This window comes from Notolepis coatsorum, assembly GCF_963971535.1.
Source record: "Notolepis coatsorum genome assembly, chromosome: 19".
NCBI lineage: Eukaryota > Metazoa > Chordata > Actinopteri > Aulopiformes > Paralepididae > Notolepis > Notolepis coatsorum.
In genome coordinates, this window is record NC_140183.1 from 408,941 (window position 1) to 428,413 (window position 19,473).

At 45.0% G+C, this 19,473-nt stretch overlaps 1 protein-coding gene across 4 annotated transcripts in view; it reads right to left on the minus strand.

Annotated features, from left to right (window-relative positions):
• Nucleotides 1-16,440, minus strand: part of zdhhc3a (zDHHC palmitoyltransferase 3a) — a 61,313-nt gene extending 44,873 nt beyond the window's left edge. For all 4 annotated transcript variants that reach the window (XM_084335971.1, XM_084335968.1, XM_084335970.1 and 1 more), the window contains exons 1-2: nucleotides 16,293-16,440; nucleotides 8,942-9,369 (exon numbers count right to left, since the gene is read on the minus strand). In XM_084335971.1, coding sequence (XP_084192097.1) covers nucleotides 8,942-9,289 — 348 coding nt within the window. In that variant the 5' untranslated portion in view covers nucleotides 9,290-9,369; nucleotides 16,293-16,440. The remainder of the gene's footprint in view (nucleotides 1-8,941; nucleotides 9,370-16,292) is intronic.
• Nucleotides 16,441-19,473: the final 3,033 nt, after the last annotated feature.

Here is a 19,473-nt window from a genome sequence, read left to right on the forward strand (position 1 = left end):
CTATCAATTGTTTTAAAGCTAAATAAACTATGACCGGAATTAATCTCATTTGTCCGGTAGATTGAAATCTTGCAGGTCACGGAGACCGGCAACAATTTTTTCTAACGGAAACCCTGGTGTGTGTGTGTGTGTGTGTGTGTGTGTGTGTGTGTGTGTGTGTATGTGTGTGTGTATGTGTGTATGTGTGTGTGTGTGTGTGTGTGTGTGTGTGTGTGTGTATGTGTGTGTGTATGTGTGTGTGTGTGTGTGTGTGTGTGTATGTGTGTGTGTGTGTGTATGTGTGTGTGTGTGTATGTGTGCGTGTGTGTGCACCTCATGCATGCATACACAGCACACTGAAGAGAAATTCCACCAATAAACCTTTAGGTTATAATTATTATTATAATGTTATTCTTTTGCCCTGATTTATGACATCTAGGGAGGCACCGATACCAGGCTAAAATACTATATTGGTATTGGGGAATTACCCCAATACTAACAAGAACCATGTGTGACATGTCAGAAATCACAACAAACTCACTTAAATTGCTGCATTTCTAACACATAAGATGTCTCCATTAGATCTCTCTAATGGAGGAAAACACATCATAGCTCAATAATTCTTTCTCCAATGACCCTAAACTGATGGTCTAAATCTATACTGTTCAGTAAAAGCTATGGATCTGATTAGGTCAATGGATCAATATATCGGTGACCATGATAGTGCTTTTTTTCATATCAGTGTGATGAGCAAAACTGGGCCGATGTGAACAAGGGCCCTATTCCCCGTACCTGGTTCAACTAAGTCGATCAAAAGTCCCATTATCCAGATTTAATTAACCTGATGTTTGAATCCGGGCTTTTCCTGTTCCTCGAACGCTGATTCAGTCTCGTTAATTCGAACCAGACTTGATACTCAGGATAAGTGCGCGCGGCTGCCTCAGCTGAAAAGACAGCACGTGTCGGTCGCAGAAATCCTGATTTTCTAACGGCATTGATTGATTGATTGAAAACTTTATTAACAGATTGCAGAATGGGTACAATACAGTACGGCTCAATAGCCTCGCCGACACGTTAAATGCATAATCTATAGGCACATTTTAAGTCCCTCATTAGCCCAATCAATCAGATTATATTTCTTTAAATGTGCCTGCTGGCAGTAGGCTTAATGGTATGAATAATCGAATGAGTTCAACTCTTTCAGAATAAGTAGATAAAAACAAGCCCAAAGAGTATCTAATTGATACGAATTAATAGATACTTATGAGGATATTTGTACTGTATGTGCTTAGGTATCATGTACTATATAAATACATGGTTTTCAAGGCGCGACCCCCGAAATAACGTGTCAGAGAGGCTTGGAGGCTATACAGTTTCACTATTAATCAGGTTTTAATCCGTTTCGGACATCATCCATACATGCATTGAATTGATTAACCTTTGGTTTATACCAGTGACACCAGTCATGTTCATCACCATCTTGTTCATCATCAGATAACAACAGTGCTTAAATGCATTTTCTCAAGTTCATTCATCAAAACGTCAAAGGCTTGCAATTGCTCATTCGTTTTCTCAAGTCACGTCCACATCATCAGGTCAATTGTTTTCAATCAATCAATCAATGTCATTAGAAAATCAGGATTTCTGCTATTGACACCTGCTGTCTTTTCAGGTGAGGCGGCCGCGCGCAATTATCCTGAGTATCAAGTCTGGTTCAAATTAACGAGACTGAATCAGCGTTCGAGGAACAGGGAAAGCCTGGTTTCAAACATCGGGTTAATTTAATCTGGCTAATGGGACTTTTGATCGACTTAGTTGAACCAGGTACGGGGAATAGGGCCCTGCAATGCAATGGCGAGCAAACTATTGGATATTATGAAGAAGAAGACAAAACGGATTATATAGATGATGATGATGCGTTTCCACCAGACTATGATGTTGGACTATGTTGCTAATCAACAACCCATTCGGCTCCGTCTATAGTCTGGCCCGAGCAGATGAAGAAGACGGATGAGGGCTACCTAACGTTATATGTATTGATCCTGTTCTGATTCAAGACACTTTTGGACTCGAAGTGAGAAATGGAGTACCTCTAAACCAAAGGTAACGTCTATTTTACCTGTACTTTACCGAAACTCCATCATAAAACATGCGTTTGTATGATCGCAGTGTCGGATAAACGCCCCCCACCCCCCCGGCTTTGTGAAGAAACAAGGTAATGTGTTTACCTTTGACCTGGCAATAATATAGGTTTCAAGCGAGCAGCCGCGAGATTTGCGCATACGCTGCACAAAACACACTTTATCTCACGATCTAGAAAACCAGCCTGGATTATTTTTAAACGGGCAATGTTTATTTTGGGATTGTGAACGAACGAGGGTATGTAGAAACAAACGCTTTTTTACATGTTGGACTATAAACAGTGTTTGTCAAATGAGCCATACTATTGTCTCCATAGCTATAATATAGAATATACAATAGCTCTGCAAAGATCATGAAATATCGCGAACATTTTCCAAAAAAAAAAGCTGGCGCCAGGCAGTACAGATGGGAAAAGAGCATGGCGCTCAATGAGTTAATAGACACAGAAACATGATTTGTCTGACTCTGGTGCAGTGTGTTACTATGGTTTGGAACATACCATCATCACATCACCATTACTACTGTCTGGTTGAATCCTGCCACTCACTACTGTTCACTGCTACTACTGTTATTAGGGGTGTAAAGGTACACGTATCCGTACCGAACCATTTCAGTGTGTACCGTACCGAACGAATACAACGGTATGTTATTGTTAACCACTAACAACCGCCCACACCGGGGGCTGTTTTTTTCACAATCTAATATAATTATTATAATTCTTTTGTATAAGTCGATTATTAATTTCAATATAGAATATTCGTTGACAGCCCTACAAGTACAATTAGTTACTGCACACTACATCGCCCCTGAGTGGAACATGGAAAGCCAAACTTCCCCCCACTGTACTGAAAACCTGCACCGAACCTTGACTTCAAAACCGAGGTATGTACCGTACCCAGGGAGCGAAATTAACTTTTTGACTCACCGGCCAGTGGCGGGTAGATGGGAAGAATCTACCCGCCAAGCATATTTCTTACCTGCCAACTTTTTTTTGATAACATTTTTTTTTATTATTATTTTATATCATTTTTTTTTTATTATAAAATATATATATTATATAATCATACTTGTGATTGTGTTATCTGCGAGACATCGCCACCTCGCTGTCTGCAAACAGCTCCACTGTCTGTGTGTATACTCGAGTGGCCTCCAGCTCCAGCAAGGATTCTCCGGGGGTGCAGCTGGACCCTAAACGCTACATTCAGCATGCAAAAGAATTCTCCGGCGCTGCACCTGGACCCTAGTCAGCAGCCCTCACTCATGCGATGTAAACCAGGGACTCGAATACGCATGTTGTTGTTGTAGGACTAGGGATGCCCCGATCACGTTTTTTGCCACCGATACCGATCACCGATCGTCGTGAGCCATATCGGCCGATACCGATCCGATACCGATAGTTTTTGATTAAAAAGAAATTAAAAATTATTTTATATAAATTTTTTTTATTTTTTTATAAAATATATATATTATATAATTAGACTTGTACTTGTATTATCTGCGAGACATCGCCACCACGCAACAAGTCAAAATGCTCGCTATCTGCAAACAGCTCCACTGTACACACAGACAGTGGAGCTGTTTGCAGATAGCGAGCAAAAGGATTCTCCGGCGCTGCAGCGGGACCCCATTGGTAACGTTAAGTGCTTTGGTCATTTCACATTCAGCAAGCCCTCAGCTCGAATACGCATTCAATCAATGTTATAAGACATTGATATCAGGAGCTATCTGTAGCTACTGCTAGCCGGCTAGATGACGTTAAGACAACTATTTAGTTCAATCGGACATTTCGTTTTGAACAGTGAATTAACGTCAGCTAACGCGAGCTAACGGAGGTATCAACATGCACTACAAGACTTGCTGGAGCATTTGTTGATATCAGGAGCTATCGGTAGCTAGCCGGCTAAATACCGTTAGACAATGCCTACTAAAAGTGAATAGTTGACTGGGTAATTTTGTTTAAACAGTAACGATAGCTAGGTAGCTAACGTTAGCTCAGGTCGAATGCACTATCTAGACTCAGCAGAGGAGGTCCGCCTCCTCTGTGTTTACAAACTCTACACGGGTACGGGCGGGGCTAGGGAGGAGGAGCAGTTTGCAGGTCCTGTGCGTCTGAGACAAGCGAGTGAGATATCCACTTGATCAGTTTCCGCGATCGGCGAATATGACTAATTATCGGAATTCCCCGATCGCATATTTATACTGATTATCGGCCGATAACGATCGGTGGCCGATCGATCGGGGCATCCCTATGTAGGACATTGATGCCAGGAGCTATCTGTAGCTACTGCTGGATGGCGTTGGGACAACGCCTCAGTGAACTATTTAGTTTACTGCGACATTTCGTAGTGACTAGTTACCTAGCCAATGGAGGTATTATGCACTGGACTATTGCTGGAGGATTTGTTGATGTCGGGAGCTATCCGTAGCTAGCCGGCTGGATAACGTTACACAATGCCTCATGTATTAAACTAAGTGAATAGTTGACTGGGTCATTTTGTAACGGTAGCTAACGTTATCTCACGAAGGTCCCACACTGACTAGACTAACGTCACAGTGAGGCAATAGCCTCTGTTTACATGCAGGCATACAGGGGTAGGAGCAGCAGTGCTAAGTGCTAACTAACGTCACGGTGACTCGGAGGCAATAGCCTCTGTTTACATGCAGCATACAGAAACAGGTGGGGAGGGGGTAGCAGCAGCAGTGCGCGGTGCGCGCTTCATGTCTGCTGAGACAGCGAGTGAGAACTCCGCTAAAGAATTGGATCATGATTTTCGGTTTTCACATGACTATTTGATTGAGCGCCACACGGCGCTCAGACGTCTCAGTGGGAGGCGCCAAGCGTAAAAACTAGGGTTGGGTATCGTTTGGATTTGACCGATTCCGATTCCGATTCTCCTTATCGATTCCTGTTCTAAACGATTCTCGATTCCGATTCTTTGAGGTGCAGGTCAAAACAGGTCACAGCTTATTTCGCAGGAGAACATTTATTTGAAAAATCCTTTTTTTCCATATTATTCACATAATATATATTGTAAAATATATATATATTTTACATACACTGTAAACTGAAAAGGCACACGTGTACATGAAACTCTTATAACATTGCAAGTTGGCAGCAGTCTAAAAACAAAGAGCTGCAGCCCAGGTGGGTGTTGAGATATGAAACAAAATAAAACAGTCATGTTTGACAAATTAAATAAAGAGCAGGGAGGCGTCTCCGGCCTTGGCATGTGCCAGCTTGGTTTGCCTCTTGTCATAGTCCACCATACAGTATGTGTGTATGTGTATTTGTGTGTTTGTATGTGTGTGCTCCCCTCTCCCCCTGCTCCCCTCTCCCCCTGCTCCCGTCTCTCCCCCTGCTCCAGTCTCTCAAACTTCAATAACTAACTGTAAAACTGAAAAGGCACATATGTACATGAAACTCTTAACTTAATAAACTGAAACCTGCTGAAATAACATTGCAAGTTGGCAGCAGTCAGTCTAAAAAACAAAGAGCTGCCGGGCCGTCTCTCAAACTTAAATAACTGTAACTGTAAACTGAAAAGGCACATATGTACATGAAACTCTTAACTTAATAAATTAAGTAAGTAAGATGTGGTTGACCTCACTAAGCTGAGAGATTAGATTAGATTTTTCAACCTGGTACCAAGATGGGATCAATGTGTTAGCTAAATAGTCCCTTGTAGGGGGGGGTGTACTTTGGATTAATTGAATGGATCATAGCCCTGCAAACACAAAACAAACATAAGATATACAGTACACAGAAACACCCTGTAACCTCTGTGTCACTCTTATTTGCATTCAACTCACAAGTTCGCTTGGGTCATTCATTCATCTCATCTATTGACTTGCATCACACAAATGCATTTTTATATATGTATGGCTGTTCTCACTTCTCAGCCTCACTAAGACTTGCTAGTCAGTGACAGACAGTGATAAGACAACGTGAATGTATCTATATTTACATGAAGGAAAGGGAGGGATAGAGAGAGAAATATAGAGAGAGAGGGAGGGAGGGAGCGAGAGAGACATAACGATTAACGTGCCAAAGACAAATCTGTCAATACAGTTAAACCTGAACTGTTACTGTAACGTTAGGTCAGGGGTAGATAACTATTAGTAGCTACCCTACCATGCTAAGTTAGTTAGCTTAACGTTATTCTTATTGCTTACCAAAATGTGGGCGATTCAACGTCTGAAAAGGGATGCAGCCTTTTCACCACATAAGCAGTTACTCTCTGTGGCACTCTGCAACTCGCTCCTTCGACAGCTTTCCCCTTGCTGCCAAAGTGAATGGGGTGTCGCGTTGCGGTTGAAGAAACTACCCAGCTGGCTGCGGTCGCTGGCTGGTAGCAGCAGCAGCCGCTCCAGGCTGGCTGACGTTAGAATGAGCATCACGCTGCGAGCGTTCAACAACTATGAACAGATTTGACACCGTTTTAGCAATTGGTAGTCTATAACTTTATCTATAACTGCATCCTCCTTTGTTGGAAATACGTTTGTCACAGGTGTTGCACTGTGCCAACCCGTCCTTTATTAACGTGAAATGAAGCCAAGCTTTCGAACGGCGTTTCCTCTGTTCCATGTTTTGTTTTGCGACTACTCCAAGAGGATGTTCTTCTTCATTGGTGTTTTTTTTTTTTACTAGCGGAGCACGAGCGGAGCACGGGAGGAGTAATTACAACCCCCAGAAAACAAACTAGTGCGGGCATTTAGGATGGAATCGAAAAAAATAATCGAAATGCAAACATGTTACTTCCGGTTCCAGAACCGGAAGTTAGGAACCGGTTCTTTTTAGAACCGGTTCTCGGTGCCCAACCCTAGTAAAAACTGAGCGCAAATGGCGGGTGGCGCTCTCTAGTTTCGGTCCCTGACCGTACCGCGTCTCTACATTTCGTAGCTCCATTTCTGCAGAACCCTCTCTGATTGGTTGAACTCCATTTCTGCAGACCCCTCTCTGATTGGCCACTACGCCCATGTGACCGCGGCAGCGCGAGAGAGCTGCAGTGCGGAAATAGGCTGCATTCTATTGCCATTCTCTGCGACAAACTCTAACCAACTCCGAAACAGCGCCCAAACTTAACCCTTCTAACCTTAACCAACTCCGAAACAATGCCTAACCTTAACCCTAACCTTAACCAACTCCGAAACAATGCCTAAACTTAACCATAACCTTAACCAACTCCGAAAGAATATTGCCATGCTCTAAGACAAACTCTAACCTTAACCAACTCCGAAACAGCGCCTAAACTTAACCCTTCTAACCTTAACCAACTCCGAAACAATGCCTAACCTTAACCCTAACCTTAACCAACTCCGAAACAATGCCTAACCTTAACCCTAACCTTAACCAACTCCGAAACAATGCCTAAACTTAACCATAACCTTAACCAACTCCGAAAGAATATTGCCATGCTCTAAGACAAACTCTAACCTTAACCAACTCTGAAACAGCGCCTAAACTTAACCCTTCTAACCTTAACCAACTCCGAAACAATGCCTAACCTTAACCAACTCCGAAACAATGCCTAAACTTAACATGCCTAAACTTAACCGGCGAAAGAATGCACGTTAAAAAAAAAAAAATTTAAGGGACTCGAACTTGTCACCAACGCACCGCAGGATCCACAGCAAGGCGGCGAATCAGTTGAGCTAGTTGTCGACCTCGATAACCTTACGCGCACCTCCCTTACGTACCTTAGAGAGGGGCTTCGCTCAACCATTCAGAGAGGGGTCTACAGAAATGGAGTTCAACCAATCAGAGAGGGGTCTGCAGAAATGGAGCTACGAAATGTAGAGACGCAACCGCCCACCGGGGGCTGTTTTTTTCACAATCTAATATAATTATTATACTTTTTTTTATAAGTCGATTATTAATTTCAATATAGAATATTTGTTGACAGCCCTACAAGTACAATTAGTTACTGCACACTACATCGCCCCTGAGTGGAACATGGAAAGCCAAACGTTCCCCCACTGTACTGAAAACCCGCACCGAACCTTGACTTCAAAACCGAGGTACGTACCGTACCGTGGTGTTTGTGTACCGTTACACCCCTAACTGTTATCACTATTGGCATTATTACTTGCACTTTGTTCTATGATCTATTATTCTATTATCTATGTACCTATCCTACCTGTAACCCCCCCTGCTGCTATGACACTTAAGTTTCCCCAAGGGGATTAATAAACTTAACTTAATAGTTTAAGTAGGGCTGGGCGATTAATCGATTTTTCGATTAATTCGAATGAATGATCTAGGACGATTTTGAAAAATGTAAATCGATTTTCAAAAAAAAAAATATTTTTTTAGATTCACCTTTTATTTTACAAAAAGTGATGTTTGGTGAAAGTTAGATTTGCACTTTATTAATCCCAATAGGGCAATTCATTCTTGTTTGATGATCAAGAGGCACGTTTTATTTGTTTTAAGTGAAGTTTGGTGAAAAAGCAATTATTGCACTATTAATCCCAATAGGGACATTCATCTTTGTTTGATCAAGAGTAACCTTATATATATATATATATATATATATATTATTATATATATATTTTTTTACGTGAAGATTGGTGAAAGTTAGGTTTGCACTTCAATCCCAATAGGGAAATTCATCTTGGTTTGATAATTTTTTTTTTGTCAAATAAAAACAAAGCTTATTTGAATGATTTCCTAGGCGGTTCTAGTTTTCAAGAGAGAAAAAAATCGATAAAAATCGTATTTAAAAATAAATAAATCTGAGATTTTATTTTTAGGCCATGTGGCCCCCAGCCCTACGTTTAAGATGCCACTTGAAAGAGAGAGAGCCGGGCTCCTACTCACAGGGTCCGAGCACATGGCTCTGAAGTGCGAGGCGAGGGCGAGGAAGGCCAGGCTGTTGAACAGCGTCCCGTTGACGACGCCGTACGTCAGGTTCTTGGATGGCAGCAGCATCACGAACAGCACCACGAACTCGGCGTAGAAGACCAGCAGCCAGGTGATCACGGCGCACGCGATGCCACAGGAGTCCACGATGAACCACATGGCCGAGGCCGAGGCGGAGGAGGAGGAGATGATGTCCTTGGAGACGGGGATGCGCCGCTCCGCCTGCAGGTAGCCCGCCGTCCCGCCCCCCGCCGACGCGTGCCGGCCGTGCTCTACGTCCCGGCACCTGTGCACCGGAGTCTTCATCCTTCATCCACGCCGGCTGCTGCTGCCACCCTGACTGGACCAGCTGTGGGGCTTCAGGCGTCAGCCTCAGTCACCGCATGCTGGAGGGGAGGAGGAGGAGGAGGAGGAGGAGGGTGGAGGAGGAGGAGGAGGAGGAGGAAGAGAGGAGGAGGAGGAAGAGGAGGAGGAGGAAGAGGAGGAGGAGGAAGAAGAGGAGGAGGAAGAGGAGGAGGAGGAGGAAGGGGAAGAGGAGGAGGAGGAGGAGGAGGAGGAAGAGGAAGAGGAGGAGGAGGAGGAAGAAGAGGAGGGGGAAGAGGAGGAGGAGGAAGAGGAAGAGGAGGAGGAGTAGGAGGAGGAGGAGGAAGAGGGGGAGGAGGAAGAGGAGGAGGAGGAGGAGGAGGAAGAGGAAGAGGAAGAGGAAGAGGAGGAGGAGGAGGAGGAGGAAGAGGAGGAGGAGGAGGAGGAAGGGGAGGAGGAGGAGGAGGAGGAGGAAGAGGAGGAGGAGGAGGAGGAGGAGGAGGAAGAGGGTCATCGGACCGGTCGCTAGGTTTCCCAAAGGTATCGTTTTAGCGACGGACAATAGAACTGGACTCGGAGTGTTTGAGCTTCTGCCCAATGAACAAAACGTGACAAGATTAGGGGGCGGGACAAAAGTTGTAGGGCCTAAAAAACAATGGTTTGTTTCCGGTTGCCGACCGACCCTGCCGATTTAGGTGCGACCCAATATATTTTATGAGTCAGTTTCATAGAAATCTTAGTCAAACCTTTAGTGTTATGGATATTAAACATGCTGGCAGAGTACATGCATCCATGTTGTCGTGAACATTTTAATTAAATAAAGAAATTCCATATCCATAAAAAGAATATGGGAAAGAATAAAATAAAAAATAAAATAAATTCCCTACCTACCCATGGCCTTAACTGACAACCGACAGGAAACAAACAATATTTGTTGTTACGCCTAATTGGCAGAGCCGTCAGTGGAGCACAGGCAACATGTAGCCAAGAAGGAATCTATTACAATAGGAACAAGGTACGTTTGGTAAAGGTAATCCTAACTGTACTGAAAACATCCCAATACATGGCTATACTTCGATTCTAGAGAGTAGCAGACATACAGTATACATCTTTTTACCATAGCTGTATAAAAGGTCACGTCTTCTAAAAGTCAATATAACCGTATTGAAATATTTGAACACACCCCCCCCCCCCCCTGTGTACATTTCACTCGTGCCATCTCGTCACCGACGGCGACCAATGATTATTTTTAAATATTGTTTGGAATTACTTCTGGGAATACTTTTGAAGACCTTTATGCATTTGAGGTCAAATAAATAATAAAATAAAACATACATTTTAATCTTGTAACTCTCTAGAACTGAAACTCCTGTCTCGATGACAGCTGGCACAAGCAATCACCGTTCAGCTTAGAGACAACATCTCAAACACACAGCCAGGCAGAGAGAACATGGATCCTTTTGGAACACAAACCCCAATGCTGTATAATACTGTACCGCCATGGTCTGGATATAATACTGTACCTCCATGGTCTGGATATAATACTGTACCTCCATGGTCTGGATCTAATACTGTACCTCCATGGTCTGGATCTAATACTGTACCTCCATGGTCTGGATATAATACTGTACCTCCATGGTCTGGATCTAATACTGTACCTCCATGGTCTGGATATAATACTGTACCTCCATGGTCTGGATATAATACTGTACCTCCATGGATATAATACTGTACCTCCATGGATATAATACTGTACCTCCATGGTCTGGATAGAATACTGTACCTCCATGGTCTGGATCTAATACTGTACCTCCATGGATATAATACTGTACCTCCATGGTCTGGATCTAATACTGTACCTCCATGGATATAATACTGTACCTCCATGGATATAATACTGTACCTCCATGGTCTGGATATAATACTGTCCTCCATGGTCTGGATATAATACTGTACCTCCATGGATATAATACTGTACCTCCATGGTCTGGATATAATACTGTACCTCCATGGTCTGGATATAATACTGTACCTCCATGGTCTGGATATAATACTGTACCTCCATGGTCTGGATCTATACCTCCATGGTCTGGATCTAATACTGTACCTCCATGGTCTGGATGGATGAATGAGTGAACATGTAAATGTAAATGAACATGTTATTAACAGATTGCAGAATGGGTACAGTACAGTACAGTACGGCTCAATACACACAATTGTTAAAGGTGCTATGCATTATAAATGTCATTTTTCAGTCTCTAGCATTGTATTATAGTAATAGGAGTTCGTATCAATGTGTTTTTGGGCCTAAATACTATATTGGCGAATTCCTCAGCTACAGCCCATCCCCTCTTTGCCTCTAGTAAATCAGGTCATGTTGATTTGACGACCTGGTGCACGTCACAGGGCGCTGTTTATAGCGCACAGTGATGTGATTGGCTCTGTGGTTTTAGTAATGCCCGCCTCCATTCTTGCTACCTGCAGGGTGGAAGGTTTGTCCAGAAGATCACTAATCAGCTGAAGCCTGATGCGGTTCCCTCGGTCTTCGACAGACAGACCGGCGTTAGCTCTCGGGACTCGGGAGCGATCGCTAGCTACTTAGCACCAGCCGGGGCCGGCGTTAGCAACCGGGAGCGTCGTTGAGCATTCAGCCTGCTGGCTACCTAGATCCACTTCAACCAGCGTCGCGGAGCATTCAGCCTGCTGGCTACACAGCTTGTCGGTGTGCTAATAGCCTCTGCAAGCTAACGGTAGCTGGCTAAACAGCTTGTCGGTGTGCTGGAGCCTTTGCAAGCTAACGGTAGCTGGCTACACAGCTTGTCGGTGTGCTGGAGCCTCTGCAAGCTAACGGTAGCTGGCTCCAGGCTATTAGCACATCGACAAGCTGCTGGAGCTCCCGACGCTCGGCTGGTTGAAGTGGATCTAGGTAGCCAGCAGGCTGAATGCTCCGCCACGCTCCCGGTTGCTATCATGTGCAGGTCTTCTTCTCAGACCTGTGTGGCAAAGCACTGCACACGCATCATGCAAGCTACACATCGCTGCATGTTGATCAATGGTGGCCCACTCGGTGCATCACAGTGGGCTACTATTGTGCTAACAACAACCGCGGTGTCCGGCTTGTCGGCCGGCATGAGTGCTCGATTTGGGGTGGTTCTCTCCTCCTTGTGTGCCCCCGTTCTCGCGGGTGTCCTGCCGGGGAGCTTGTGGACGCGACAACAGCGGCGGCCGTAGCGTTAGTTAGCTCATAGCTATTGTGTACCACTAGCGTTACGGCGGGCTCGAGCACCCTACGGCTGCCGCCGTTGTCACGTCCATGGGCTCCCCGGCAGGGTACCCGTGGGGACGGGGGTGTACAGAGAGGAGAGAACCATTTTGTGTCGGGCGTGCATGCCGGCCAGCGAGCCGGACGTCGGGATATGTTGTTAGCACAATAGCTACCAAGCTAAGCTATGTTAGCTTCTAACGGTGTATACACAATATGTACAACGACACAATGATTTACATTATTACAAATATGGTAACGTGGTTGTGGCTTTTACAAATAGTGGTAACATATATATAGATAGACAGTACTGCTACATCTCTATATTTATGACATACCATATTTGTATTGCTACAGTACTGCTCAGTACTGCTATGATGGAGACCAGAGAAAGACTTTCGTCTTGTTTACATCAGGGTCCCCCAATTTCAATTCATGGTAACATATTATATATATATAGATAGACAGTACTGCTACATCTCTATATTTATGACATACCATATTTGTATGTAACCTGAAACCTAATCTCTGACGGGGAGATGGGCGGAGCTATTTGGTGGGTGGCTGTCACTCAAAGCATTCTGCTAGTATGGGTGGAGCCAAGCCAATAATAGCCTGCTTTCATGAGGCTGAAAAATGCTGGTTTTGAGTACAAGATTAGAAATATAAAACAATGATTATTTTTGGAATAAAAATTACAGATGTGTTACATAGACTCACAGGAAGTGTGTAAAGTTGCCCAAATAGTGCTAGGAATAGCAGTGCATAACCCCTTTAAGAGGATGCAGACCAGAGAAAGACTTTCGTCTTGTTTACATCAGGGTCCCCCATTTTCAATTCATTTTGATTGATTGATTGAAAAGTTTATTAACAGATTGCAGAATGGGTACAGTACAGTACATCTCAATACATACAATTGTTAAGGGGATGCAGACCAGAGAAAGACTTTCGTCTTGTTTCCACCAGGGTCCCCCATTTTCAATTCATCATAACATATATGACATACATGACATACAGATAGACAGTACTGCTACATCTATACATTTATGACATATCAGATTTGCAAATACAGTACTGTTTGTGATACAAAAGTGTCCAGAAAAGGAGTGTATATACATTTGGCGTAGAAACTGTACATTGGAGGAGGTTGGTGGGGTGGGGTTGGGTGGGTTGGGTGAGGGCTGTACATTGGAGGTGGGGGGGGGGGGGGGGGTTGGGTAGGGGACACACACACATTTTACACTGTACATTGGAATGTTGACAAAGCCTTACTTGGTCATTTACTGTACAACTAGGTTAGGACATTTGTAGGGGCCAGTTTCGAATTGCAGTCTCACGTAGGTGTTTTTTGAGAGTGTTTTTGAAGGTGGGTAGTGATTCACATTCCTTTACAGCTTTAGGCAGGGCGTTCCACATTGATGTGGCATAATTGCGAAACGTGTTTAGTCCCTTGTTTGAGCCGAATCTGGGTTTTACATGATTTGTGGAGCTCCCTCTGGTGTTGTGATCGTGGTATTCACTGACCTTTGGGAAGTATTTTGACATGTACATGGGTACCTTGGTCGCGTAGTGTATCTTGTAGACCAGGCCCATTGCAAGTTGCTGTACTCTGTCGTCTACTCTAAGCCATCCTAGGTTGTCAAAGTGGGCAGGGGTGAGGTGGGTTCTAGGAGTCAGGTCAAGTAGTAGTCTGACTAGCTTGTTTTGAGATGTTTGTAATTTGTTTTTTAGTGCCTTTGAGGTGCTTTGGTACCATGAGGTGCAAGCATAGTCGTAGTACCCTTGAATGAGTGCTCCTGCTAGAGTCTTCAGGGTATTCTTGTTTACCAGAGAGGAGATCCGGTACAAGAATCGCGTTCGTTGGTTGACTTTTTTTATTACATTGGATGCCATTTTGTCACAGGAAAGATTAGCCTCTAGGATGGAACCCAGGTAGGTAATTTCATCTTTCCTTGTGACAATATTGTCACCCACTGTAACCGAGAAGTCGTCAGTCTTGCTGAGTTTGTTATTTGAACCGAAGAGAATGGACTCTGTTTTGCCCATGTGTAATGATAGTTTGTTGTCGGCGAGCCATATGCAGATTTTGCCTAGTTCCGAGCTGAGGGCTTTTTCAACCTGTAACTTGTTCTTGTCAGAGACCAGCAGGGCTGAGTCGTCCGCAAACAGGAACAAGTTGCAGTCACAAGCTGACGACATGTCATTTGCATAAATTAGGAATAGTAGCGGTCCTAGTATGCTTCCTTGTGGAACACCACAGCTCACTGTGAGGGGGGGGGATAGGGTACCGTTTACTTCCACCATCTGTTCCCTCCCCTCCAGGTAGGATTGTATCCAGCTCACTGATAAACTATCAAAACCAATTGCTTTTAGCTTGTCAATCAGAATGGTGTGATTGACAGTGTCGAAGGCCTTTTGTAGGTCCAGCATGACCATGCCGCAGTATTTGCCCGCGTCCACCTCTTGTTTGATGTGGTCGTTCAAGTAGAGAAGGCATGTGTCAGTGGAGTGGGATGTTCTGAAGCCAGATTGGAATTCGTAGATTAGATTTTTTTCCGCGAGGTATTTTTCGATCTGTTCGTATACTATTTTTTCCATGACTTTCGAGATGGATGTAAGGATAGAAACAGGGCGGTAGTTACCCGGGTCTAATTTGCTGCCCTTTTTGTGCAGGGGTGTTACTCTCGCAATTTTGAAGTCCTTGGGGACGTGTCCCTGTTTTATGGAGAGGTTTATTATGTGTGTGATGACTGGGGTGATGGCTGCTGCTGAGTCTCTGAGGAATTTGGAGGGGATGTTGTCATGGCCAGTGGCCTTGTTTGGTTGGAGGGCGCTCAGTTTTTTGAGTACCTCATCTGTAGTTACTATTTCCAGTTTGAAGTCGTCTTTGTGGACGCCTAGGTTCATGTAGTATGCTACTATGTGTTCTACCCCATACTGCCCTGAGTGGGAGGGTAGTTTGTTTACCAGTGTTGTGGCTATGTTTGTGAAGAAAGTGTTTAAGTAATTGGCTACATCCAGCTTGTCTGTGATGAGCGTGTTGTCCGTCTTTATGTTTATGTTTGAGAACCTGGTTTTGAGTTTTTTACTGCAGCCTAGTTGATTGTTGAGTAATTTCCAAAGTTCACGTGGTTTATTTTTGTTTTCCTCGGTTTTGTCATTGATGAAATTTTTTTTTGCAGTTTTGATCATGGAGTTTACGTCATTTCTTAGTCTGTTTCTTTCTAGTTTGAGTTCAGTCACGTGGTCTTGGAGTTCACTGCTCGTGCTTTTGGTAAGCTTTGACTGACTTTTACGAAACTCAGAGCATTTTTTGTCTCTGGCTTTCATAGCGGTCAGTATTTCAGTGTGCATCCATGGCTCAGCGCGATTTTTTACCCTGGTGGTTCTTAGGGGGGCCATTTTGTTTAGTATTGATGAAAATTTGGTTTTGAAGCCAAGCCAAGTTTCTTCAACCAGTGTACCATTGAGTTCATCTGACCAGTCCAGACTCTCCAGTTCATGGTTGCTCGCCTTGTCTGCTGCCACCATGACATCAATGATGTCAAGAGAGAGAGAGACAGTGTGTTAAAAGAGGCATTAGACGACACGCTGCTGTCTGAAAGCAGCGACCAGCCGGCGGACTCCTGTCTCCTGAAGCCCCGCCGGTGTGTTCGGTCAGACCGTGTCTCTACACCCGGGCTATAGGAGGGGGAGGCCTGGTAGCTGAGCTCGGTGAGTGAGGTAGCTCCTGTCTGCTCTCACCTGGCTGTCTCCACGTCCGGCTCAGTCTCCCAGCCTTCAAGATGGACAAGTCAATACTGTTCTGAACGCTTGGTCTTGGTATCAAGCTAACTAGTATTAATAATTATATATCCCGAGTGGTTCCTGCAGAAAGATGAGCAGCATCATTCCTTCCTCTCACGGGTTCCTTCCGGGTGCGACTCCCTCCTCCCTCCTCCCTCCGCCCCCTGCTCCACAACAACACGACGTCGTGACGTCCGACTCCGCCCCCTGCCCCACAACAACACGACGTCGTGACGTCCGACTCCGCCCCCTGCTCCACAACAACACGTCATGACGTCACGACTCCCACGCCCGCCGGCGTCTTTACTTTCCGTAGCTGCATTTCTGCAGACCCCTCTCTGATTGGTTTTGATTGATTGATTGAAAACTTTATTAACAGATTGCAGAATGGGTACAGTACAGTACGGCTCAATACATACAATTGTTAAGAGGATGCAGACCAGAGAAAGACTTTCGTCTTGTTTCCATCAGGGTCCCCCATTTTCAATTCATCATATGACACACATGACATACAGATAGACAGTACTGCTACATCTATACATTTATGACATACCAGATTTGCAAATACAGTACTGTTTGTGATACAAAAAAAATCCAGAAAAAGAGTGTATATACATTTGACATAGAAACTGTGCATTGGGGGAGGTTGGGTAGGTGGGGTGGGGCTGTGCATTGGAGGTGTGGGGGGGGGGGGGGTTGGGTAGGGGACACACACACTGTACATTGGAATACTGACATACATTTGACATAGAAACTGTACATTGGAGGAGGTTGGGTAGGTGGGGTGGGGTTGGGTGGGGCTGTACATTGGAGGTGGGGGGGGGGGGCCGGGGGGGGGGGTTGGGTAGGGGGGGGGGGCACTGTACATTGGAATACTGACAAAGCCATGCTTGGTCTTTATTGTACAACTGGGTTAGGACATTTACAGGGGCCAGTTTCGAATTCAAGTTTCAAGTTTCTTTAATAGTTGTCATACAGAAGTACAGAATACTTTTGTACAAAATGCTTCTTACTGTTGCGCTCCAGAGACTGTGCAAGACAAGATAAGTATGAAATAAAATAACATAGTAAAATTAGAAGTAAAAAAATTAGGTCACAGTGTTCAGTTTAGACATATGTACAATGTTCGATGCAGAATAGACGTAGTTACCATACAATATACAATACTGTGCAGTGTACTAATATACAATACTATATAGTGCAAGGCAGAAATGGAGAAATGGGACGAGGTGCAATTTAGGTACAATTCACAGTAGGTGTACGAGTTGTAGTGCAAATCCTTTATCAATAAATATAAAGTGTAAGTGTGTTTGTGTGATCTAAAGTGTGGAGAGTGGGTGCTGCAGTGTGTTGTTTGTTTGAGTGAGTGTGTGCGTGTGGGTGTGTGTGCTGTGTGCATTTGATGGTTGTTGCATAGTGATTATTGTTCGTTTAGCGATTATTGTTCGTTTAGCAGCCTGATGGCCTGGGGATAGAAGCTTCTTCTGAGTCTTTCTGTGCTCGCCTTAAGACTCCGGTATCGCTTGCCTGACCGCAGCAGTTCAAAGAGGCAGTTGTTCGGGTGGCTCGAGTCCTTAATAATTCTCTTAGCCTTCCCCTTGCACCGCTTGTTGTAAATGTTCTGGAGGGTGGGAAGCCCCCCTCCAATTGTGCGTTCGGCTGAACGTGTCACTCTTTGTAGTCTGCTACGGTCTTGTGCAGTGCTATTCCCAAACCAGGAGGTGATGTTGCCGGTCAGGATGCTCTCTATTGTACATGAGTAGAAGTTCCTAAGGATCTTCTGACTGACTTGGAACTTCCTTAGGCGCCTGAGGAAGTAGAGGCGTTGTCGTGCCTTCTTCACAACACTGTCAATGTGTGTGGTCCATGTCAAGTCCTCGGATATGTGGGCTCCGAGGTACTTGAAACTGTTCACTCTCTCAACCGGTGCCCCGTCGATGCTGAGGGGGCTGTAGTCTTTGACCCCCGACCTCCTGAAGTCCACAATCATCTCTTTTGTTTTGCTGACGTTCAGGGAGAGGCAGTTCTCCTGATACCACTGTGACAGGTTCTCTACCTCTTCCAGGTAGGCCCTTTCGTCGTTGGCAGAGATCAGGCCCACCACTACTGTGTCATCAGCAAATTTGATGATGGTGTTGTTGTTCCGCTGTGCTACGCAGTCATGTGTGTACAGGGAGTAGAGGAGGGGGCTCAGAACACAGCCCTGGGGGGCCCCTATGTTGAGCGTGATGGATGAGGAGGTGCAGTTGCCGGCTCTTACCACCTGGGGTCTGCCCGTCAGGAAGTCCAAGACCCACTGGCAGAGGTCATAGTTCAAGCCCAGGTCCCTGAGCTTGGCTATGAGTTTGGAGGGGACTATGGTATTGAATGCTGAGCTGTAGTCGATGAACAGCATTCTCACATAGTTCCCCTGCCTCTTGTCCAGGTGTGATGCTGCTGTGTGCAGCACATGGGCTATGGCGTCCTCCGTGGACCTGTTGGGGCGATATGCAAATTGCAGAGGGTCCAGGTTGATGGGGAGGGAGGAACAGATGTAGCCCTTCACTAGCTTCTCAAAGCACTTCATGGCTATGGAGGTGAGGGCTACAGGGTGGTAGTCGTTGAGGCAAGCGGGCGTAGATTTTTTGGGTACAGGGATGATGGTGGACTTCTTCAGACAGGTGGGGATGACAGCCTGTTCCAAGGACAGGTTGAAGATGTCAGTGAATACCGGGGCCAGTTGGTCGGCACAGACTTTTAGGACGCGGCCGGGGATGCCGTCCGGTCCTGCTGCCTTCCTGATATTCACTTTTTTAAAGATCCGTCTCACCTCATGCTCTGTTACCCTGAACACTGAGTCTCCATCAGCAGACCCCCCCCCCCCCATTGCCGTGGTTTGTAGGCTGGTGTTGTTATTCACAGCCTCAAACCTCGCATAGAAGGAATTGAGATCATTTGCTAAGGAGATGTCACTGTTCAGTTTGAGGGGGGTGCCTTTGTAGTCTGTCATTATTCTGAGGCCCTGCCACATGCCTCTAGAGTCAGCCTGTTCAAACTGAAGTTCAACTTTATCCCTGTAACGCCGTTTTGCCTCTATTACTGCTCTCCTGACGTTGTATCTTGCCATCTTGTGTTCTTCCATGTTGCCTGTCACCAGCCC